General features: G+C 44.9%; 2 protein-coding genes across 2 annotated transcripts in view; one reads left to right on the top strand and one right to left on the bottom strand.

The window, feature by feature from the left end:
• ZNF488 (zinc finger protein 488) overlaps window positions 1-25,027 on the bottom strand; it is a 103,233-nt gene that overhangs the window by 36,569 nt on the left and 41,637 nt on the right. The window lies entirely within an intron of this gene.
• The window catches only part of LOC109264540 (anthrax toxin receptor-like), a 57,595-nt gene that overhangs the window by 22,469 nt on the left and 10,099 nt on the right, over window positions 1-25,027 (top strand). Inside the window, exons 2-9 of the mRNA XM_019444848.2 lie at window positions 939-1,010; window positions 2,351-2,422; window positions 4,896-4,977; window positions 5,078-5,111; window positions 5,785-5,864; window positions 5,941-6,009; window positions 6,339-6,419; window positions 6,523-6,583. Of these exons, the coding sequence (XP_019300393.2) occupies window positions 939-1,010; window positions 2,351-2,422; window positions 4,896-4,977; window positions 5,078-5,111; window positions 5,785-5,864; window positions 5,941-6,009; window positions 6,339-6,419; window positions 6,523-6,583 (551 nt within the window). The remainder of the gene's footprint in view (window positions 1-938; window positions 1,011-2,350; window positions 2,423-4,895; window positions 4,978-5,077; window positions 5,112-5,784; window positions 5,865-5,940; window positions 6,010-6,338; window positions 6,420-6,522; window positions 6,584-25,027) is intronic.

The following is a 25,027-nucleotide window of genomic DNA, read 5'->3' as shown; positions in this document are numbered from 1 at the left end:
TTCACCAACTAGGAACTAAAGTGGGAGCCTATGAGTGTGAGAAACTGAAAATTAGAAGAGGAAGTGGCTTTTCCTGTGGCTTTCCCTGCTGGCCAGAGCATGATGGTGACAGAAGATCAGTATCCTAGGTCTATTCCTATCTCTCCCCTTGCAGTGGTGCTGGAATAGGCCTTCTGTGTCTAGAGTGGCTCAGCTTTGAAGGATGAAGGGAAATTAAATAGTCTGAGTAGCATAGCCTCCCTTGCCTGAGGTGCAGGCTCCTGTTGGGAATGTCTTTTCCTACTCTGTGAGTGCTGGAAAACATGAAAGTATGAACAGAATCTGTGTGTGTGTCATGAGGAATGGTCGGCAGGTCAGACTTTGGCCTACAAATGGATCTCCAATCTAAGAAGGTATGTCAGGATAGCTCTGATACCCAAGAATCCAGAGTCCATTAAAGAATTACAGGGAAAGCTTGGGTCACTCTCTCAGCCTAGATGTATTGCTTTCCAGAGGCATTTGATGGAATGTGGTGCAAGAAAACCCTGTCTTGCATCCCACTACACACCTTTAAGGGGTAGAAGAGGACAGTGTTAATGGTTATTCCAAAGGGAAGTGGGGGGCCAAGAGAGCCAACATTTCAAAATCAGAATGTGTTTTCCAATGAATGCATCCTCCTTCATTTCTTGTCTCCCTACCATGGCCAAACCAACCATCCTGGTTTGCCACCCAAAGTCCTTAATCCATGAAAGTCACGTGGTCCCAAGGACACAGGCCTGGTTATTCAACCTCCCCACCATTCACACTGATGAAAATCACCACCAGGGTGGTGGGTATGTGGCAGGTTTCAGTTATGTGGGATGCAGAGGAGCTTGCTAAAGGGACTGTGGGAGGTGGGGACAGAAACTGCTCTCCTGATGATTGTCTTTCATCCCTCTGACTCAAGTCTTTGCTTTCAGGTCAGACAATGCAAACAGCATTTGGAAGGACATTTATAAATTTGTGGATGATCTGGTGAAGAGGTTTCCAAAGTAAGGCTTCTCCATGCTCCAGGGTATTTTCTTCTGTCAGACAGATACACAGCTGCTTAGACTCAGTGGGCATGGGAGTCCCTCAGGCCAGGAGCACAGAGCCCATGGTGGTGTTCTGAAAAAGGAAAATCACACTGATTCCATTAGTTCTTAGCAGCTTTCACTGACTCTTGCTGGAAAGTCAGTCCACATTAAGGGGGACACAGTCTGCTTCTGAGGACTTTACAGGCTTGGAGAGGAAGTTAAAGCAGACTGACTCAGTAACCAAAAACCTGGTTAAATGATGCTGAAGGCCAAGAGAAAGGGACAAAAGTCTTGCATGGCAATATGGAGGAAAAAGCAAGAATTCCTAGAGAAAAAGCCAAGGATAGCTACCTAGAAGATGTGAAATTTGAACTAGGCCTTGAAAGATAGGGGAAGACAGGGTAACAGGAACCATCAAAGAGGCTTCTTGTGATGGGAATGGTCTGTTTGGCTGCAGAGTAGGTTTAGTCAGGAGAAGACCCAGAGATGAGGCTGGACAAGTAAGCCAAGAGCCAAGAACATAGGGGCTCATTATGCCAGACCACAAGCTTGAATTTCCTGCTGTGCGCAATAGGTGGGTATAGGATTTTTGAGCAGGGGTCTCACATGATCGAGGTTGTGCTTCAAGAAAAAATTCTTATAATAGTGGATAAAATGAGCTGGATTAAGAGCCAAGAACAATAAGAAGTTCAGCTAGGGACCTATTGTACCAATTTATCTAAGTGATAATGAGGGTCAACAGGTCAGAAGACAGTGGCTAGAGGATGGAAAGAGAGGGATTTAGATAAATGGCTGCCAAGAAAGAGAATTAATTTCTTTGACAAGAGAAGGAAGTACAGAAGGAGTTAGGAGAGAAAGGAATGAAGGTCCAAAGAATGTAGAAGAGAGACCAGGGGGAACCCCTCATGCAGGAATGTGCAGGTGTCTATCTCCTTGCAATGTACTGTTCACATGGCTTGGGGTGTGTGTGTGTGTGTGTGTGTGTGTGTGTGTGTGTGTGTGTGTGTGTGTGTGTCTGTCTGTCTGTCTGTCTTTTGGAATACTGTAAGAATGTAAGAGTGTAAGAATGGATCAGGATGCCATCTTGTCATTCTATTCTAAGGAGGCCACACATCTTACAGTCTAAAAAATTTTTCACTAAATTTACAGCAACTTTCAGGTTTGGGAAATGGGTCCCAAAGCAGAAGAGTTGTGGTGGGAAGTATAGAAATTGACATAGACCCCCTCATTGGCTGCCTTGAGCCTTGTTTTTCTGAGCTTCATTGGTTTCATTTTGAGCCTGTGTTGATGGCGTCTCACACATGCTTCCTCCACAGTTCAAAAATGAGGATGTCCTTAATCACCTACTCCACACAGAGCGACACCATCATGAATCTCACCTCTGACAGGTAAGCACTGATATGATCCCCAATGGCAGACCTAGAAAACCAGGTCTCAGGGAGAGCTAAGAGGCTGAGGGGTTCCCTGAAACCACAGTGGGGAGCCCACTGGTGTGCAGGCTGGGCTGGCCTGGACTTCTTTCCTTGTGCACCCTGATCCTTAGCTTTGGGCCCCCAGCTCTCTCTGACCCCTGGCTGCACTGACACTGGCAGACTATGTGCTGCTAGACCTCTCCACCCCTCTAAGCCCTGACCTACAGCTGTCCTGAGTTCTTCCCTCCATGCTCTTCCCTTTTCTTAGAATGGGCTAGCTAGGATTCCCAGGATTTTGGGGAGCAGATGTACAGGTCCTTTATGAACAGTGATATGAGTCTGACACCTACTGTTGTTATATGTCACTTTCTTCCCTGAGCCAGTGTGTAAGGAGGGGTGGGTGGGAGACAGATCAGAACCAGGGAGGAAGAGATCGGCAGCATCGAAGCATTGATGTTTTCAGTGGAGGGAATTTTGCTCCCTTGGTGGGTCTAAACCCATGAGTGGGGTCCTGAACATCAGTCTGGGATAGGGTGCTTGAGGAAGATAAGACATGCCTGCATACTAAGTGGGCCATGGTGAGCCCAGAAGTTTGGGCAAAAGTCTGGAAGTTATGGAGCTTCTGAATAGCTGGTTAAGGAGGTTAAGATTCCCATGGACACAAATGACTGGAACCCAATGAAGCACCAAAGAGAGGTTGAGCACCTCTTAGGACTAGATGGGCCCCAATATTTGTGGCACAGAGCTACCATTCAGGACCATGGAGAGAAGCCAGGCATAGCAGAGTGGGGGTGTCAATGCTTGGAGGTAGCAGCACTCTTCTGCCTGACTCCAGGACAAGCAGGGAGAGAGGGCTGGCTGCCCCAAGCACTAGTGGAGGCACAAATTTGTGCATAGGTGGGGTTTTGCATTCAGGACAGAGAGACCTGAGTAGGTTGAAAGTGGAAGGAAGCAAGTCCATTGGGAGAGATGCTGGCAGGTGGCAGAGAGATGCAGGGCTGCTGGGCAGGGGGCTCTGGAGGAAGAGCTGCCCACTGGGGAGGGTAAGACCTCTGCCTCCTCCAAGGTGGGGGGCTCAGGGCCCCAGATGTGAGAAGCTGTGGTGGGGAGGGGGCTCAGGGAGGACCCGCCTGGTCCTCTCTGGAGCGTGAACACAGTAATGTCTTCCCTGATTCAGGGTTCAGGAGTGGGAATGGGGCCCAGGGGCATGGAAACTATATGAAATTATGTTTTTCTGAGGAAGTAATGTTTTAAGGGAAGGAGTCTAGCTGAGGGTGTTAGGAGCCTGTATTCCTTCCAAATGCAGAGCTAGGAGTAGGGCTGGAGGGGCAGCACTCCCTTAAGGGCACTGGCTCAGGCAACCATATGCCTGACCAGGAGGCTCCTGGGCCATAGACTGGGGAAGCATGAGAGTCGCCCCAGATTTGGGGGCTCAGTTAAATAAACTTACAAAATGTGGCGAGAGGAGGGAGAATATTTTTGCTGGGCCGAGTAGCACCTGGTTTGATCTCCACTGGCCATGGGTGCCAGGCCTCACCTCCTGGGCTGGGTGGGGCTAGACCTGGAGCTCTCAGGTCTCACCCCACAGCAACATCTCCACTCCCCACAGTAAGAAGCCCTCTCAGGGTCCCAGCTCTCCTAGCCTTGCTGTGCCAGCTCAGCTTGTCACATGAGATTAGCCTGAACCTAGGTCCCCAGTCCCACCTGTGAAATCCCCCTTAGCAGCAGCCACCTGGCCACATACCCATGGCAGCCAGGGGAGCACTGCCCCTCCACCTGCATGGGCAGCCCTCGAGGCACTTCCCCAGCTTTTGGCCTTTTTCTTCAGGAGTATGTAAGCCCAGGAGCCCTAGTTCTCTCATTAAGGAGCTTTCTCCTTCCTTTGGTGCCAATACAGAAGGGGAAGAGGCTTGGGGCAGGTGCAAGTCAATCTCAGGATTCTGTGACGGGGAGGATGGGACAGAGCAGAGCTATCAGCAGGATGACCTTTTCCAAACTCAGCCTTACCTGCTGAAGGAAGAGTGTGCCTTCCCAAGGGACCCGGTAGGTGCTAGCAGCCCTGCCAGTCACACTGTGAGTGCAGATTCACAGTGGCACATCCATGAGTGTGCCCCACGTTCACCACAGATGATCAAGGCAGGGCTCTTGAGGGTCCCCCAGGTAGTGTGCCTGAGACAGTGGTGAGTGCAGAGAAAGCCAGGCCATACCCATGGGAGCAGCAGAGCAGCCTCCCCCCACCCCATGCTCACCAGATGGGGGACAGAGGAGGCCTGAGCAAGTCCTGTTCATATCGAGGACACAGAGCATAAGGTCATGACCAGGCTACTTGACTTGTATCCTGTCCCGACTAGACAGGTCTTCACAGTGCACAGTGGCTCCAGGACAGCTTAGGCTGCTTGTAAATTCAACCCCAGATTATACCTCAACCCCTTTTCTAATTTTTTTTCAGAAGTAAAATACATAATAGTCTTGAAAAAATTCAGAATATAGTGCCTACCGGAGCCGCAAACATGCATGAAGGATTTAAAAAGGTACCAAATCTAGAGCTCTGAGGATCTCTGCTTTATGGAGTTCTTAGATTATCCTGGGTCCTCCCACCGCCCTCTCCAACACTCCTTCATTTCCTTGCAGGCAAATGAGCAGATTGAAAAAGCAATCTATGGAGGTAAGCTTCCTGGTGACTTCATTACGGGCAGGTGTGGGGACAGAGCCAGGCCTGGGCCTCAGCAAGGTGCAGACCCTCCTCGGCCCCTTCCTAGCGCTGACTCTTAGAGCAAGGTGCTTGCCCTCTCTGTGCCACAGGTTCCTCCTCTGTGCAGTGAGGATGAAAACCACCCCCAGTGATGAGTCTCAGAACCACATGGGATCATGTGTGTACCTTCTAGGCTCTTGGTAACTGTGAGGTGCTTGACCAACACTTGGGCTGCCTGAACAAGAAAACAGGAAGCCAGGGAAACCAAGAGCAGAAGGATTCCATTTTCAGAAAAAAAGAGCCGGGTTTACCCTTTGCCGCCCACACTTTGTCTGTATCACATTTCTGGCCCTGGCTCCTTTTTCCTTCAGTTCTTTCCCTTCGGCTGATGTCCTGTAACTGTGTCTCCAACACTGGAAAAGGCTGTGCTCTACCCAGAACTGTCTTCATCTAAGAGAGAGAAGTCTCCTTCTCCCTCCAGGACTGGGATGCTAGCTCTCCAGGCACTCCTGATGGCAGGTGCTCAGGTCTGGGCACTTCTTCCTTGGAGGAGGAAGTATGGGGAGCAGTGTTGTGGCCCCAGCAGCCTGCAGAGAGTCACTTTGTGTATCTTTACCAATGAGGTTACTCCCCATTTCCCCTGCAGGCAGCAATGCTCCCAGTCTGATTATTGGTCTGACTGCAGGACCACTGACACCAAGGACATTTGAGGAGACTAAGTCTGAAGTGAGTCCAACCCATCAGTACCAGCGTTTTGCCCCATGTATTTGGTACTTTATACTCAAAGGGTTCTTTCTCTTAGGCTGAGAAGGCTCGTGAAAGGGGCGCCAAAGTTTATTCTGTGGGTGTAAAAGACTATAAGAATGACCAGGTAATTCAGAACAGGTAACCTGGTGCCCCTTGCGAGCCCAAATGGGGTATGCTTTCAAAGTCAGCTCTCCCAAAGGTGGTCCTGTAACCCACCCCGGTGTCTGGACAGCAGATAGCTACTCCAGAAATGAATAACAGCGTGTAAAACCTGCCCACCAGCAGTGGAGGCAGAAGAGCTTTCCCTTCCATAAGTGTGGGCTGCTGCCCACAAACCAGGGTCTGGCTCTTGGAGTCTAATATGGCATAAGGGAAGAGACTGTCTCCTGGGGTGGAGATTTCTTTGTCCTCAAGCCCAGGCCATGTGCCCAAGGTGCTTCCTCTCTCTTGTAGCTAAAAGACATTGTAGAAAGAAATGACCAATTTTATGGGGTAAACAGTGGATTCGAGTCCCTGGAAGACATCGTTAACATGGTGAGTGTGGGCTAAATGTGAGAAGAGCAATGGGATGGCTTCTCACCGTGTCCCTCCCCCCATGTCACTATCCCTGACCTGCCACCCCTCTCTCTATTTCCAGCTGGTGGTAAATTCCTGTCATGAAATTATGGCTGGGGAGAGTTACTTTGTTTGTGTAGGAGGTAAGAGCTATAGTCACTGTTCTAGCAGAATGGAGAGTGGTGGGCGGGGTGGGGGGGCTCTGTGAGGTGTGTGAATATGTGGCATGTGGGTAGTGTGTGGCTGTCTGTGTTGTGCACGTGTAGCATGGTAGTGTAGAAATATGTTGGATATATGAGTGTGCCTGGGGTATACAGGTGTGTCTACATTTTATTGGAGTGTGCATGTCAAGCATGGGTTGTGGTGTGCTTGTGTGTGTAATTATTTTCCCCATTATTATTGAGATATAACTGACAAACACCTGTGTATAAGTTTAAGGTATTCCATATAATGACTTGACATGCATATATTGTAAAATGATTACCACAATAAGATCTTTGTAATTACTTTTTTTAATCTCAAAACCAAAACTTTAATACAAAATAAGAATAAAGTATATTTAAAAACCTTCAACAAAACACTTCAAAATGAAATCTGAGAACATATTAAAAGAACAAAACATCAAGACTAATTAGGGGCCACCCATGCAATACAAGTCTGATTCAGTAGTTCAAATATCAATGTAACTTACCATATCAGCAATGTGGAGAAGAGAAACATGATTATCTCAATGGATGAATAAAAGAATTGGAGGGGGGAAGAGTTAAGGTGGTGAAGGAGTAGAGGGATCCTATGCTTGCCTTGTACCTTCAACATAGCTAGATAAATATCAAATCATTCTGAGCACCCAAAAAATCAATCTGAGGGCTGAGAAAACAAACTGCACATTTAGAGGGAGAAAAATGGCCACATTGTTAAATGTAGGAACTGCAGAGAGTTTATTCAGGGCAGAAAAGAACTGCATGTGCTCTGGAGGGGAGGGAGCCCTGATCATGGAGACAAAGAGTGGGGGGGGGGGTGGGGGGGAGAGAGAGAGAGAAAGCAGAGTGCAGGGGATTGCACAAGAGAAACTCTTCCCCAAAACCATGGACTGGGAAAAGGAGAGGGACTGACTACCACAAGGTTTTATAAGCAGCAGAGCTCAAAGGCTGAAGTTTTAGAAGTCCATGCCATTGCCAGGGTCATACCTGGTGGGCTTAGTAGTGCTCTTATGGGGAAGGAGACCAGAAGCCCAGGAGTGGGCAGTGTGGTCTGAGGATCCCCCGAGACACACAGGGAGACAGTTCCTCTTCTTGGAATGCATTTGGGAGAGGTGGCATGGCTTCCCAGGAAAAAAAGAGCTGGTGGGCACCGACATGCTGCCCTGTTCACTAGAATAGGAACAGAGACACTTGCTGAAGGCAGCAAACCTTGGTTATGGCTTTTTCTGTGCTTTACCATAAACGTCAAACCACTGCACAGTCATGCAACTGTTTTTCTGGCACAAATAAACACCAGCCATAGCACAGCAAGACTCTCCCCCAGAGGATCAGTGTGGGTCCATGCCACACCAGGTCCCTAAATTTGGAGCTCTGAAACCCAGTCACATGCCTGAGATAAAACACAGGAGTACTGTGCTGCCAGGCAGACAGACGGCTCAGACAGACAGGGTGAAGGCAGCGTTCTGACATAAATCTGGGATACAAGAGTCGAGATTGTTTGCTCTTCTGTGATGGCTTCCTGAATAGTGGCAGGTGTGTACTCCCCTCTCCAGGGATGAAAGAGTGGGATGACACCATTTTCTGCCTGCACATTAATACAGACAGACTTCGGTGAGCAGCACATCAACTCCACCGGAGGCTGCAGCGACTTACACCAAGCCCCGCCCCACTGCACCTGCAGGTACATCTTTACAAGGACAAGTCACTCTGGGTACCAGCACAACAGGCCCCTCCCCCAGAAGACTGGAACAAATCCCCTGCATGCACCAAGTTCAGTGATCATATACAGTGCTCCAAAGCTTCAGCCTAGCGGAAATAAGATCTAGCTTCTTTTAACAAGCAGACCAAAACACACCTAAAACTTTCCATATAGTGGACAAGGTCCAACCACTCTGTACTGTAAGCAAGGAAAAACTCTGCAGAGGACTGACTTGAGGGATGGAGCAGCCAAAACACAACAGTAGAGTCCACACTCTGAAACATTTCCTGAAGCACCAGGCACAAGACAGTATAGAACCCTTCTTATTATAGCCATTATTCTCAGGAGCAGGAATATAACAGCCTTTCCTAACACACACACATACACACACACACACACACACACACACACACACAACAGTGACCTAGACAAAAATGACAAGATGGAGGTATTCATCCCAAAAGAAATAACAGGAAGAAATCACAGCCAGGTATTTAATCAAAACAGATATGAGTAAGATTCCTGAACCAGAATTTAAAACAGTAATCACAATGGATAATAGCTTGGCTTAAGAAAAGCATAGAAGACACTAGAGAATCCCTTATTACAGAAATAAAAGAACTAAAATCTAATTAGGCTGAAATTAAAAATGCTACAACCAAGACGCAAAACCGACTGGGTACAATGCAGAGGATGGACAAAATAGAGGAACAGATCAGTGATATAGTAGATAAAATTATGGGAAATAAGCTGAGAAGAGGAGGGGAAGAAAAGTATTGGATCATGAATGTGGACTTAGGGAATTCAGCAACACCTTAAAGTGTAGTAACATACCATAGGAATCCCAGAAGAAGAGAGGGGAAAGGGGGCAAAAAGGTTTATTTGAGCAAATTTAACTGAAACCTTCCCTTATCTGGGGAAGGAAACAGACATCAAAACCCAAGAGGCACAGAGAATTCTCATCAAATTCAACAAAAGCCAGTCATCACTTAGACATATCATTCATAAAATACACAGACAAGGAAAGAATCTTGAAAGCAGCAAGGGAAAAAAAGTCCTTAACCTACAAGGGAAGACAGATCAGGTTCATGGCACATCTGTCCACAGAAACTTGACAGTCTAGAAGGTAGTGGCATGATATATAAACTGTGCTGAATGGGGAAAATATGCAGCCAAAATGACTTTATCCACCAGGCTGTCATTCAGAATAGGAGAGATAAAGAGTTTCCCACACAAACAAAAACTAAAGGAGTTCATGAACGCCAAACCAGCCCTGCAAGAAATACTAAAGGGGACTCTGCGTGGGAATGAAAGAGCAAAAGCAACGAAGAGTATAAAGGAAAAAAAGACATCACCAGAAACACCAACTTTATAGGTAACATGATGGCACTAAATTCATATCTATCAGTAATCACTCTTCAATGTAAATGGACTAAATGCTCCAATCAAAAGACACTGGGTATCAAATAGATTCAAACAATCAAACAAACAAACAACACCCATCTATATGCTACCTACAAGAGACTTATTTTAGACCTAAAGACACCTCCAGATTGAAAGTGAGGGGATGGAGAATAATCTATCATGCTACTGGAGATCAAAAAAAAAGCCAGAGTACCATACTTATATCAGATGAACTAGATTTTTTTTAATATGAAATTTGTTGTCAAACTGGTTTCCATACAACACCCAGTGCTCATCCCAACAGGTGCCCTCAGTGACTATCACCCACCCTCCCCACCCTCCCACTCCCTGTGAACCCTCAGTTTATTCTCAGTTTTTAAGAGTCTGTTATGGTTTGGCTCTCTCCCTCTTTAACTTTTTTTTTCCTTCCCCTCCCCCATGATCTTCTGTTAAGTTTCTCAGGATCCACATAAGAGTGAAAACATATGGTATCTATCTTTGTCTGTAGGACTTATTTCACTTAGCATAACACTCTCCAGTTCCATCCATGTTGCTACAAAAGGCCATATTTCATTCTTTCTCATTGCCAAGTAGTATTCCATTGTGTATATAAACCACAATTTCTTTATCCATTCATCAGTTGATGGACATTTAGGCTCTTTCCATAATTTGGCTATTGTTGAAAGTGCTGCTGTAAACATTGGGGTACAAGTGCCCCTATGCATCAGCACCTCTGTATCCCTTGGGCAAATTCCTAGCAGTGCTATTGCTGGGTCATAGGGTAGGTCTATTTTTAATTTTTTGAGGAACCTCCACACTGTTTTCCAGAGCAGCTGCACCAGTTTGAATTCCCACCAACAGTGCAAGAGGGTTCCCATTTCTCCACATCCTCTCCAGCATATATAGTCTCCTGATTTGTTCATTTTAGCCACCCTGACTGGTGTGAGGTGGTATCTCAGTGTGGTTTTGATTTGTATTTCCCTGATGAGGAGCGACATTGAGCATCTTTTCATGTGCCTGTTGGCCATCTGGATGTCTTCTTTAGAGAAGTGTCTATTCATGTTTCTGCCCATTTCTTCACTGGATTACGTGTTTTTGGGGTATGGAGTTTGGTGAGTTCTTAATAGGTTTTGGATACTAGCCCTTTGTCTGATATGTCATTTGCAAATACTTTCCCATTCCGTTGGATACCTTTTAGTTCTGTTGATTGTTTCCTTTGCAGTGCAGAAGCTTTTTATCTTCATAAGGTCCCAGTAGTTCATTTTTGCTTTTAATTCCCTTGCCTGTAGAGATGTGTCAAGTAAGAAATTGCTACGGCTGAGGTCAGAGAGGTCTTTTCCTGCTTTCTCCTCTAGGGTTTTGATGGTTTCCTGTCTCACATTCAGGTCCTTTATCCATTTTGAGTTTATTTTTGTGAATGGTGTGAGAAAGTGGTATAGTTTCATTCTTCTGCATGTGGCTGTCCAGTTCTCCCAGCACCATTTGTTAAAGAGACTGTCTTTTTTCCATTGGATATTCTTTCCTGTTTTTCAAAGATTAGTTGGACATACTTTTGTGGGTCCAATTCTGGAGTCTTTATTCTATTCCATTGGTCTATGTGTCTGTTTTTGTGCCAATACCATGCTGTCTTGATGATTACAGGTTTGTAGTGGTGTCTGAAGTCTGGGATTATGATGCCTCCCACTTTGGTCTTCTTCTTCAATATTACTTTGGCTATTCGGGGTCTTTTCTGGTTCCATACAAATTTTAGGATTGCTTGTTCTAGCTTTGAGAAGAATGCTGGTGCAATTTTGATTGGGATTGCATTAAATGTGTATATAGCTTTGGGCAGTATTGACATTTTAACAATATTTATTCTTCCAGTCCATGAGCATGGAATGTTTTTCCATTTCTTTGTATCTTCTTCAATTTCCTTCATAAGCTTTCTATAGTTTTCAGCCTACATATCTTTTACATCTTTGATTAGGTTTATTCCTAGGTATTTTATGCTTCTTGGTGCAGTTGTGAATGGGATCAGTTTCTTTATTTGTCTTTCTGTTGCTTCATTATTAGTGTATAAGAATGCAACTGATTTCTGTACATTAATTTTGTATCATGTGACTTTGCTGAATTCATGTATCAGTTCTAGCAGACTTTTGGTGGAGTCCATCGGATTTTCCATGTATAATATCATGTCATCTGCAAAAAGTGAAAGCTTGACTTCATCTTTGCCAATGTAGATGCCTTTGATTTCCTTTTGTCGTCTGATTGCTGATGCTAGAACTTCCAACACTATGTTAAACAATAGCGATGAGAGTGGACATCCCTGTCGTGTTCCTGATCTCAGGGGGAAAGCTCTCAGTTTTTCCCCATTGAGGATGATATTAGCTGTGGGCTTTTCGTAAGTGGCTTTTATGATATTTAAGTATGTTCCTTCTATCCCGACTTTCTTGAGGGTTTTTATTAAGAAAGGATGCTGAATTTTGTCAAATGCTTTTTCTGCATTGATAGAGAGGATCATATGGTTCTTATCTTTTCTTTTATTAATGTGATGTACCACATTGATTGATTTGCGAATGTTGAACCAGCCCTGCAGCCCAGGAATGAATCCCAGTTGATCGTGGTGAATAATTCTTTTCATCTGCTGTTGAATTCGATTTGCTAGTATCTTATTGAGAATTTTTACTTCATATTCATCAGGGATATTGACCTGTAGTTCTCTTTTTTTGCTGGGTCTCTGTCTGGTTTAGGAATCAAAGTAATGCTGGCTTCATAGAATGAGTCTGGAAGTTTTCCTTCCCTTTCTATTTTTTGGAACAGCTTGAGAAGGATAGGTATTATCTCTGCTTTAAATGTCTGGTGGAATTCCCCAGGGAAGCCATCTGGTGCTGGACTCTTATTTGTTGGGAGATTTTTGATAACTGATTCAATTTCTTTGCTGGTTATGGGTCTGTTCAAGTTTTCTATTTCTTTCTATTTGAGTTTTGGAAGTGTGTGGGTGCTTAGGAATTTGTCCATTTCTTCCAGGTTGTCCAGTTTGTTGGCATATAATTTTTCATAGTATTCCCTGATAATTGCTTGTATTTCTGAGGGATTGGTTGTAATAATTCCATTTTTATTCACAATTTTATCTATTTAGGTCATCTCCCTTTTCTTCTTGAGAAGCCTGGCTAGAGGTTTATCAATTTTGTTTCTTTTTTCAAAAAAACAATTCTTTTTTTTTTTTTTTTAAAAAACAATTCTTAATTTCATTGATCTGCTCTACAGTTTCTTTAGATTCTATATTGTTTATTTCTGCTCTGATCTTTATTATTTATCTTCTTCTGCTGGGTTTGGGGTGTTTTTACTGTTCTGCTTCTATTTCCTTTAGGTGTGCTGTTAGATTTTGTATTTGGGATTTTTCTGGTTTCTTGAGATAGGCCTGGATTGCAATGTATTTTCCACTCAGGACTGCCTTCGCTGCATCCCAAAGCATTTGGATTGTTGTATTTTCATTTTCATTTGTTTCCATATATTTTTTAATTTTTTCTCTAATTGCCTGGTTGATGCATTCATTCTTTAGTAGGGTGTTCTTTAACCTCCATGCTTTTGGAGGTTTCCAGACTTTTCCCTGTGGTTGATTTCAAGTTTCATAGCATTGTGGTCTGAAAGTATGCATGGTATAATTTCAATTCTTGTAAACTTATGAAGGGCTGTTTTGTGACCCAGTATGTGATCTATCTTGGAGAATGTTCCATGTGCACTGGAGAAGAAAGTATATTCTGTTGCTTTGGGAGGCAGAGTTCTAAATATATCTGTCAAGTCCATCTGATCCAATGTATCATTCAGGGCCCTTGTTCCTTTATTGATCCTGTGTCTAGATGATCTATCCATTGTTGTAAGTCCCCTGTATTAAAGTCGCCTGCAATTACCACATTCTTATTTGCTTATGTTTGTGATTCATTGTTTTATATATTTGGGGGCTTCCATATTCGGCACGTAGACATTTATAATTGTTAGCTCTTCCTGATGGATAGACCCTGTAATTATTATATAGTGCCCTTCTTCATCTCTTGTTACAGCCTTTAGTTTAAAGTCTAGTTTGTCTGATATAAGTATGGCTACTCCAGCTTTCTTTTGACTTCCAGTAGCATGATAGATAGGTCTCCATCCCCTCACTTTCAATCTGAAGGTGTCCTCAGGTCTAAAATGAGTCTCTTATAGACAGCAAATAGATGTGGTCTTGTTTTTTTATCCATTCTGATACCCTATGTCTTTTGGTTGGAGCATTTAGTCCGTTTACATTCGGTGTTATTATTGAAAGATATGGATTTAGAGTCACTATGATGTCTGTAGGTTTCATGCTTGTAGTGATGTCTCTGGTACTTTGTGGTCCTTGCAACATTTCACTCACAGAATCCCCCTGAGGATCTCTTGTAGGGCTAGTTTAGTGGTGATGAATTCCTTCAGTTTTTGTTTGTTTGGGAAAACCTTTATCTCTCCTTCTATTCTGAATGACAGACTTGCTGGATAAAGGATTGTCAGCTGCATATTTTTTTCGTTCATCACATTGAAGATTTCCTGCCATTTATTTATGGCCTGCCAAGTTTTAGTAGATAGGTCTGCCACTACTCTTATGGGTCTCCCTTTGTAAGTTAGAGCCTGTCTATCCCTAGCTGCTTTCAGAATTCTCTCTCTATCCTTGTATTTTGCCAGTTTCACTATGATATGTCGTGCAGAAGATCGATTCAAGTTACGTCTGAAGGGAGTTCTCTGTGCCTCTTGGATTTCAGTGCCTTTTTCCTTCCCCAGATCAGGGAAGTTCTCAGCTATGATTTGTACAAGTACACCTTCAGCCCCTTTCTCTCTCTTTTCTTCTTCTGGAATTCCTATGATATGCATATTGTTCCGTTTGATTGCATCACTTAGTTCTCTAATTCTCCCCTCATACTCCTGGATTTTTTTTTCTCTCTTTTTCTCAGCTTCCTCTTTTTCCATAATTTTATCTTCTAATTCACCTGTTCTCTCCTCTGCCTCTTCAGTCCATGTTATGGCTGCCTGCATTTTATTTTGCACCTCATTTATAGCATTTTTTAGCTCCTCATGACTATTTCTTAGTCCCTTGATCTCTGTAGCAATAGATTCTCTGCTGTCCTCTATGCTTTTTTCAAGCCCAGCAACTAATTTTGTGACTATTATTCTAAATTCTTGTTCCTTTATATTGCTTAAATCGTTTTTGACCAATTCATTAGCTGTCACTACTTCCTGATGTTTCTTTTGAGGAAAATTCTAACATTTCATCATTTTGGGTAGTCCCTGTAGTGGCTCCAAACTGCAGAGCACTTCCCCTGTGCTGTCAGGAGTAACTTGTGTTGGTGGGTGGGGCTGCAGTCAGACCCAGTGTCTGCCCCCAGCCCACCACTGGGGCCACAGTCAGACTGGTGTGTACCTTATCTTCCCCTGTCCCCAGGAGCAGGACTCACTGTGGAGTGGTGTGGCCCCTGTCTGGGCTACTTGCACACTGCCAGGCTTGTGGTGCTGCTTTGATGGGATCTGGCATATTAGCCGGGCTGGATCCGCAAGGTGCAAAGGGGTAGGAGGGACAGGCTTAGCTCGCTTTGCCATCAGTGGTCCCCTGTGGGAGGGGCCCTGCAGCACAGGGAGGGAGACAGCCCTGTCAGAGGGATGGCTCCACAGAAGCACAGCTTTGGGCGTTTGCATGGTACAAGCAACTTTGGTGATGGGGACTGGTTCCCTTTGGAATTTCAGCTGCGGGATGGGAGAGGGAGATGGCGCTTGCCAGAGCCTTTGTTCCCCTGCCAAGCTGAGCTCTGTCTTCCGGGTCTCAACAACTCTCCCTCCTGGTGTCCTCTTGCCATCCTCGCTCTCCAAGAGCAGAGCTGCTGACTTTTAACATTCCAGATTTTAAGTCCCTCTGGCTGTTAGAATTCACAGAGTCCGGCCCCTCTGCTTTTGTAAGCCAGACTTCGGGGGCTCTGCCTTTCTGGGCGGGCTGCCCCTCCACCGCCCAGGCTCCCTCCCACCAGTCTGTGTAGCATGCACCGCCTCTCCACCCTTCCTACCCTCTTCCATGGTCCTTTTGTCTACCCATATGAACTAGATTTTAAACCAAAGAATGTAAAAAGAGATGAAGAAGAGCACTATATCATAATCCATCAAGAAGATCTAACAATTATATATGCCCCCAACTTGGAGGAACCCAAATATGTAAATCATTTAATAACAAACAAACTCATTGACAATAATACAATAATAGTAGGGACTTTAACACCCCAACTACAGCAAGGGACAGATCATCTAAGCAGAAAATCAACAAGAAAACAATGGCTTTAAATGACACACTGGAACAGATGGACTTAACAGATATATTTAGAACATTTCATCCTAAAGCATTAGAATACACATTATTGTTGAGTGCACAAAAACATCCTCCAGAATACATCACATATTGGGTCACAAATCAGCCCTCAACAAGTACAAAAAGATTTAGATCATGCCATGCATATATTCAAACGACAATGCTATGAAACTTGAAGTCAACCACAAGAAAAAATTGGGGAAGACCACAAATACATGGAGGTTAAAGAACCTTCTACTAAAGAATGAATAGGTTAACCATAAAATTGAAGAAGAAATTAAAAAGTACATGGAAGCAAATAAAAATGAAAGCACAACACTACAAAACCTTTGGGATGCAGCAAAAGTGGTCCCAAAGGGAAGTATATTGCAAAACAGCTATACCGTAAGAAGCAAGAAAAGTCCTAAATACACAACCAAACTTTACACCTAAAGGAGCTAGAATAGGAACAGCAAATAAAGCATAAAGCCAGCAGAAGAAGGGAAATGATAAAAACTAGAGAGGAAATAAATAATAGAGAAACAAACAAACAAAAATAATAGAACAGATTAACAAAACTAAGAGGTGGTTCATTGAAAGAGTTAATAAAATTTGTAAACCCAAGCCAGATTTATCAAAATGAGAAGAGAAAGGACCCAATTAAACAAAATCACAAATGAAAAAGGAGAGATCACAACCAATACCACAGATACAATTATAAGAGAATATTATGAAAAATTATATGCCAACAAACTGGGCAATCTGGAAGAAATGGATAAATTCCTAGAAACTCACAAACTACCAAAGTGAAACAGGAAGAAATAGAAAATTTGAACAGACCCATACTATTTTCAGACATTATACTCTATGTAGAAAATCCTAAAGGCTTCACCAAAAAATTGCTAGAACAAATACATGATTTCAGCAAAGTGGCAGGATATAAAATCAATGTACAGAAATTCATTGCATTTCTATACTCCAATAGTGAAGCAACAGAAAAAGAAATCAAGGATTTGATCCCATTTACAATTGCACCAAAAACAATAAGATACCTAGGAATAAACCTAACAAGAGGTAAAATTTCTATACTCTGAAAACTATAGAACACTTATGAAAGAAATTGAAGAGGACACATAAATGGAAAAATATTCCATGCTCATGGATTGGAAGAACAAACATTGTTAAATGTCTATATTACCCAGAGCAATCTCCTCATTTAATGCAATCCCTATCAAAATACCAGCAGCATTTTTCACAGAGCTAGAACAAACAATCCTAAAATTTGCATAGAACCAAAAAAGACCCCAGATAGCCAAGGCAATCCTGAAAAAGAAAAACAGCTGGAGGCATCACAATTCCGGACTTCAAGCTATATTACAAAGCTGTAGTCATCAAGACAATATGGTACTGGCATAAAAACAGCCACATAGATAATGCAACAGAATGTAAAATCCAGAAATGTAATCACAACTATATGGTCAACTAATCTTTAACAAGGCAGCAAAGAATATCCAATGGAAAAAAGACGGTCTTTTCAACAGTTGGTGTCAGGAAAACTGGACAGTGACATGCAGAAGAATGAAACTGGACCACTTTCTTACACCATATATAAAAATAAATTCAAAATGGATAAAATACCTAAATGTGAAGCAGGAAACCATCAAAACCCTAGAGGAGAACACATGCAGCAACCTGTTTGATTTTCCTATAGCAACGTTTTACTAGATGTGTCTCCAAAGGCAAGAGGAACGAAAGGAAAAATGAACTATTGGGACTTCATCAAGATAAAAAGCTTCTGCACAGCGAAGGAAACAATCAACAAAACTAAAAGGCAGCCTACTGAATGGGAGAAGATATTTGCAAATGATATATCAGATAAAGGGTTAGTTTTCAAAATCTATAAAAAAAATTTATCAGACTCAACACCCAAAGAAACAAATAATCCGGTGAAGAAATGGGCAGAAGACATAAACAGATATTTTTCCAAAGAAGACATACAGATGGCTAACAGACACATGAAATGATGCTCAACATCACTCATCATCACAGAAATACAAATCAAAACCACAGTGAGATACCACCTCACACCTGTCAGAGTGGCTAAAATTAACAACACAAGAAACAACAGGTGTTGGTGAGGATGTGGAGAAAGGGGAACCCTCTTACAGTGTTTGTGGGAATGCAAACTGGTGCAGCCACTCTGAAGAACAGTATGGAGGTTCCCTAAAAATTTAACAACAGAACTACCCTATGACCAGCAACTTCACTACTAGGTATATACACCAAAATTACAATAATACAGATTTGAAGGGGTACATGCACCCTGATGTTCATAGCAGCATTATCAACAATAGCCAAATTATGGAAAGCCCAAATGTCCATGGACTGATAAATAGTTAAAGAAGATGCCCTATATATACACAAGGGAATATTACTCAGCCATAAAAAAGAATGATATCTTGCCATTTGCAAAGAGATACAGTGTATCTCTTGCCATGGAGACACAGTGTATTATGATAAGTGAAATACCTCAGAAAAGAAAATAACATGATTTCATTTTATGTGGAACTTAAGAAAGAAAACAGATGACCATATGGAAAGTAAGATGAAAGAAAGGAAAGCAAACCACAAAAGACTCTTAACTATAGAGAACACACTGAGGCTTGATAGGGGAGGTAAGCAGGGGATGGGCTAAATGGGTGATGGGTATTAAGGAGGGCAGTTGTTATGAGGACACTTGGTGTTATCTGTAAGTGATGAATCACTGATTTCTACTCCTGAAACCCATATTGCAATGTATATTAACTAGAACTTAAATAAAAATTTGAAAAAAAAATAAAAGAATTAGATACAGTTCAGTGGCCAGCATCATACTAGGAACATAGTCCGACAAAAGGTATCCACACAAATACAGCAAACAACACACCTTGTTCTGTGGGGAACGCCTCTCCCCGACATCTGGAACTTCACAAGCGTGCCCTCTCCCCCCCTACAAAGGTCCCTGAGTCAGTCTGGTGAGGACATCCTGTGCAGTGACTTTTGTGATAGAAGCCCCCTCCCTGCGATGAGCTCTGTGTGTACAGGCTTATATGTCTCATCATGGAGACTGGTACTGAGGAGGGTGGATAAGCACACTTACTCCCCTGGTAACAGCACACACAGCTGGATCTGGCCAAACGCAGACCCAGAGACCGGGTCGGCCTCTGTGCTCTTAACTGTAAGGCTATCGTGCAGTAGACCATGGGGTCAGACACAGCTGTGTTCAGATCTGGCTCTGCTGCAACCTGGAGCAAATTACCAAATATCTGTGAGCTCCCCTTTCGTCTCCAACAACACCCACTAGCACATCTCTCGTAAGACGTAAGGCCGCGCGATCTTACAGGGACCGGCACAGGATCTAGAAGCTGGGAAGCCCAAACCAATAGTAGTGGTACTAATAGTCCCACCATCCTTGACGCCTCCACCCCAAGGCTGAGCTCATGGGCGGGGGGGGGGGGGGGGGGAGGACATAAAATCACCAGTATGAAAGCGTCTCCCGCTGAGCCAGCTGTTGGCAGCAGCTCTCCGACTCTTCCTGTCTTCTTAACCAACTCACAGTGAGAGGTTGGAGGCGGGCAGGAGACTCCCACACAAGTAGGCTCTTGCCCTGCTTCTGCTTTAAAGCACCCTGCCATGCAGCCGACCTGACAGCTTCATTCCTCTGATTATGTCCCCTGCACACACGCAGGTCATGGCGTCTGAGCAGCATGTCAAACTGCAGGTGCAGACATCAGTCGTTGTCCATCCCCCATGGCGGCCTGGCCAGGGTTACAGGTGCCTGCCACACACCCGCTGACAGCTCAACTCAGCATTTCCTGCTCTGACCTTTAAGATTGTCGCCCTCTTGACGAAAGCTGCCACACGACATGACAGTCACTTGGAGGCAAAGCTCAAGGCAGGAACCTGGACCCCAAATGAAATAGAAAGAGCCATTTCATCAGGCTGTCATTTGAAATAAATCAGTGGGTCAGGGTGCCTTGGGAAGCAGACAGGGCATGAGCACGACACTCCTGACCTCTTCAGTCTCTCAGGGTGCTCTCCAGGATGAGGCAGAGAGGCCTCTGCTGGCCTTCCTGCCTCTAGGCCTGTGCTCCGCACAGGACCTCAGGGCACTGAGAAAGCCCCTTCCCTAACCCCAGCCTGGCCTGGAAGTCTGAGGCCCCTAGCCCCACAGCAGGGCCAGTCAGGTCTTCCCTCAGCTCTCAGGCTGGGGGTGTCACTAGGCTTCCTACAAGACCCTACTTCCCCCCACTTTACAGGGTCCAGCCCATCCATCCTTTGACGCCACACTCACAGGAGGTTCATCCTTGTCCCTTTCTTGGTTCACTGGCCCCTCTGGATTCCCACAGCCCTTGGTCTGTCCTTCTCATTAGTCGCTTCTCACCTTGAATGTGCCATGACTTCTGCTTGGCTGTGTCACGGTTGATTCTTCTCATTCAGTTCTTTGATGTGTTACCAACCTTTTATGAAGGAAGCTTTCAAACCTACAGCAAAGTGGAAACAACTGTACAATGAACACCTCTGTCTATACTACCTGGATTTTGCAGTTACTGTTTAATATCTCACCATATTTCTTTATTGTTTATCCAATGTGCTTTGTCTCTCTCCCTCTCTCTCTTACACACACACACACACACACACACACACACACACATTGCATCTTATTTTTTTATGTGTTTCAAGTCAATTACAGACATCAGGCTACCTCACTTCCAAAACCCATCAGTCTGCATATCTTTATTTACACAAATATTTCTTTTTTTATGTTTTATTTATTTTTGAGAGCAAGAGAAACAGAGCATGAATGGGGTAGGGGCAGAGAGAGGGAGACACAGAATCTGAAGCAGGCTCCAGGCTCTGAGTTGTCAGCACAGAGCCCGACATGGGGCTCGAACTCACAGACTGCAAGATCATGACCCGAGCCAAAGTCAGATGCTTAACTGACTGAGCCATCCAGGTGGCCCTATTTATACTAATATTTCTTAAGAGCTCTCCTTAAATTGCAGCAAACTTCAGTGTATCATTTGACAACTTATGAAAAAATGCACACTCCAGGAAGACAGAATTTACCATTGTCCCTGGAAAATCTCCTCAGATCACTTGCCAGGCAATTCTTGTCCCCAACCCCTGAAGGCAATTCTTCTCAGTTTTTCCTCCGTAGGCTGTTTGGTCCTGTAAAATCTCTTCTCAGTACACTCAGGTAGCATGAACATTGTATTTAAACATTCTGTTTGGCCAGGTACTCTTGGCACAGTGGTTTGGAGAATCATCACTCCTGTATGTTTGCTGGATATACTTCGATATTTGTGTCTGGGAGGACAGCTGGAGGTGGTACGTTCTCATTCTTTTTCCTGTGTGTGGCTGGCCCAGAGTGAGTGTCTACAGAGCCCAACAACCATGGCACATCAGTGGTGGCACATAGTAGGACACAGGGCAGAGGCGGGCTTTTCTCTGAGAGCTGGTGGACAGGTCCTGCAGGGTGGCCAGGAGACTCACTGTGTGCAGAAGGCAAAGCAGACTGTAGGGCAGTAGGACCCAGAAGGCAAAAGCAGTGCAAAGACACCATTGCCACCAGCTTGGATAGCTACTGTCCCTCCACAACGAGGTTCCCCTTTTTCTACTACTACTGCCTCCCAGAAATAGCTACCATATATAATTGATCATATAGATGCAAATAGCTATTTATATATGCTTTTCAAGGTATTTTTACATTAATGGGATCATGCAGTTCATAACATTTTCCAGCCATCTGCACATACTCCATTACACAGATGGAGGAAATTTCTTTCATTAGTCTCCCCTGGTCGATATTGTGGCTACAGCAGGCTGTGCACACCCTGAGGCTCACCTCTCTGTGGGCGTGGGTCAGGATTCCCCGGATCAATTCCAGAAGTAGAATTGTGGCATTAAGAGGACACACAGCTTAAACGTTGGTCAGTAGAGTTGAATTTCTCCCAAAGAGCCGGTGCTGAGCAGCAGGTGGTGTCCCAGAGCCTGACCCTCCCAGGGCAGGTCACTTCCACCCGGTGCCCTTGTCAGTCTCATGGTTGGTTGGTTGTCCTTCCTCACTGCTTGGCTTCCTCCTGACTTGTCAGTGGGCTGCCTGCCTTCCCATCTCCTCTCTCTGGAGCCCAGGAGGCCTGGTGTAGAACTCTTCCTCCAGAAAGAAAGCTCTCATAAAGAAGGATTGGTCTCCCTGCCAGGGACTGGATGGTCCCTGTGCCACCCGAGAGTGGGTGCACAGTGGGACTCTACCTGGGAAACACAGCTCCCTGAAAGCCAGTGTTCATCTGTCCTTGGCTTCAAAGCAAAATCCTTTAACTCCATGTCCCTTCTGCTCGAAAGTCTGACACCATCACCCTGCCTTCCACTTACCAAGACTTTCCATAGTGACGTTTTCTGAGAGCAGTAGTGCCTGGGGACACAGAGGGCACTGCTGTAGAGGAGAAGTAATGACTGAGCAGGGCCTGAAGAGCTGCAAGGCGTACATGGTGGGAAGGGGGTCACAGACGTATGGACAGTGTGCAAGTTTCCCGAGTAGTGCAGACACTGCAAGGTTCCAGGCTGTCAAGCAGCCCTATCCTCAGTGGCTGCCCTACATCCTGAGCAATGGCGTGATAGCTGCTCGGAACTAAGACAAGAACAGAGGGGGGCAGAAGTGGCCTGGATTAAGCTCTAGATGTCAGATCCTGGCCTTGTACCTGCCAGGGGTCTGGGAGAGGCCATCTGCCCTCTCTTAGCCTCAGTTTCCCTCTCTGTAAGCTTGGATAGGTATGCCTAACTCATGGGTGTTGGAGGTTAAGGAAAGTGTAGATTGGCCCATAGTATATGCTCAGTTAGTGAGGAGTGTCATTTTGGATGAACACCGGTGTTACATGGCTTGGGCCTGGCACAGATTTGCCCACTTAGGGTTCCTTCTGCCTGTGTGCTTGTGGAAGAAAGGCTCTACTTGCCTTTTGCCTCCTCTGGAGCCTGATCTGTCCACATGCAGCCAGCTGACTTTTCCCTTCTCTGCCTGTATCTAATTATAATGTGGGCTATCAATTTACAGTTCTGTCTTGCAAGGAAATGCTTCTTTGCAACAAAAAATCCTGGAATGTAAATTGCAGATGACACTTCCTTGAGACTGAGGGCCAGCAGCTCTGCTGAGGGTGCTCCTAGCTGGGCTGGTGAAAGGGTTTGCAGGAGACAAGGCCAACTGCTCCTTCCAGGCCAATCATAGAGCCCTGTGTCATGATGGGAAGGGTCCTTATGAAGTGTGAACAGTGAGAAGGCAACCTGACACAATTGTGGTATTGGTTACTGTATACCACAGTTTACACAGCTGCAAGCCCAAAGTCATTAGCCTCCACTGCTGCACATGTCCAAGACTGGATCATTCCAGTCCCTGAAGCTTGGTTAGAGAGAACATATTCCTTAAGGACATCGAGCCTGCCTAGATGGACAACATGCAGATTTTTTTAGCACAGGGCCATCAGCTGCCCCTCCTGCCCTCTATCAAAACCTCAGTGCTCTCTTCTCACTTCTATAAGACTCATGAGCTTCCTTGGGCAGGGCCACTGCCAGCAGGAGCCTTTAGGTGCCAGGCACATTAGGATGGGCTCAGGCCAAACAAAGGATGATTCACTGCAGTGTGATTGGTTCTGGAGTGGTGGTCTGCTGGCCATGGCAAACTGCTCCCTTGTGAACAAAACAGTGGCCCATGTTCAAGCCAATGGCTGACATGTAGAAATATGAACCCGCTGATGCCAGGTGCTCCCATTTTCCATAAAAGCTAGTAATATGGATTTTTAGGGACAATATGTAGACTTTCAATGTTGACTTCAATTTTGGGGAAACACTTGAAAGACTAACATACCATATCAGCAGGACTTGCTCAGCTACAGGGCAAGAATCTATTTTCTTTAAAGCAGAATTTGTAAATGTTGCCTCAATCAGTGGGAGCTGCAAGAAGACCTGAAGCAGGAGAAATCAGGATAGCCATATCCAAGGTTGCCCTGGAATTTTGAGAAATTGTTCCATTAGTTCATCGACCTAAGGCTAATCAGGCTTCAGGGACTGGAATGATTCAGTCTTGGACATGTGCAGCAGTGGAGGCTAATGACTTTGGGCTTGCAGCTGAAGACCTGCATGTTATCCTGGCTGAATCCTTTGGGATCCTGTCTACCATCTGTCCTCTCTGTCTCCTGGTGTTTACTTCAGGGTCTGGGAAGCACTAGGGAAGCCTCAGCACCCTGGTAAAGGTCTAGGGCCTAGACTTGCACCTCACATATCAGTGTTTCCACACTGAGAGAGTTAGTGCTTCCTGAATCCTGGGCGGGTTGTCTGTAGTCCATGAAGCCTCAGGCAAAGGCAGGGGAAGAGCAATCATGTGAGACTTCCAGAACCACAGCTAAGACAGAACTTATCTTTACCTGGGGGATTCTTCTGTACAGAGTCCTGGGCTCTTTGCCTGCCTCACCTGAGTCCCATCCCTGCTCCTGGGCCTTCAGCCTGTGATAGGCAAACAGAAAGACTGGGAGGAGGAGGAAACTCCATGCATCAGGAAGTCATAAGGCACCCAGGCCTGGACAACCAGCTCCGGCATGGGACAGGGCTGTTTTCAGCCTTGTTATCCTAGCTCTTCTCTCATGTATATGGTAGACCCCATGGAGAGGACCTCCTGCACCCTTCAGAGAGTATTTGGACATTTCGGGGTAAGAAACCCAGGGCTGGCATTGCCCCTATGCAGGAGATGAGGCTGAATGCCTTAATGGGCTCCAAAGATCAAGGGTGGAGGTGAGGGGACCCTGAGTGCTCAAGCCCCCTCAGCACTCATAGTGGACCCTCAGTGAAATCAGGTGAGGATCTGACCACACGGGTCACACATCTTGGTTTTGACGTAGTTGCTTCCTTATGAGGAGTCCTTGGAAATGCAGTTTTTGGGTGA

The sequence above is a fragment of the Panthera pardus genome, unplaced genomic scaffold (genome assembly GCF_024362965.1).
Source record: "Panthera pardus isolate Hobbes unplaced genomic scaffold, ASM2436296v1 HiC_scaffold_22, whole genome shotgun sequence".
Taxonomy (NCBI): Eukaryota; Metazoa; Chordata; class Mammalia; order Carnivora; family Felidae; genus Panthera; species Panthera pardus.
This window is presented reverse-complemented; position numbering and strand designations above follow the sequence as displayed.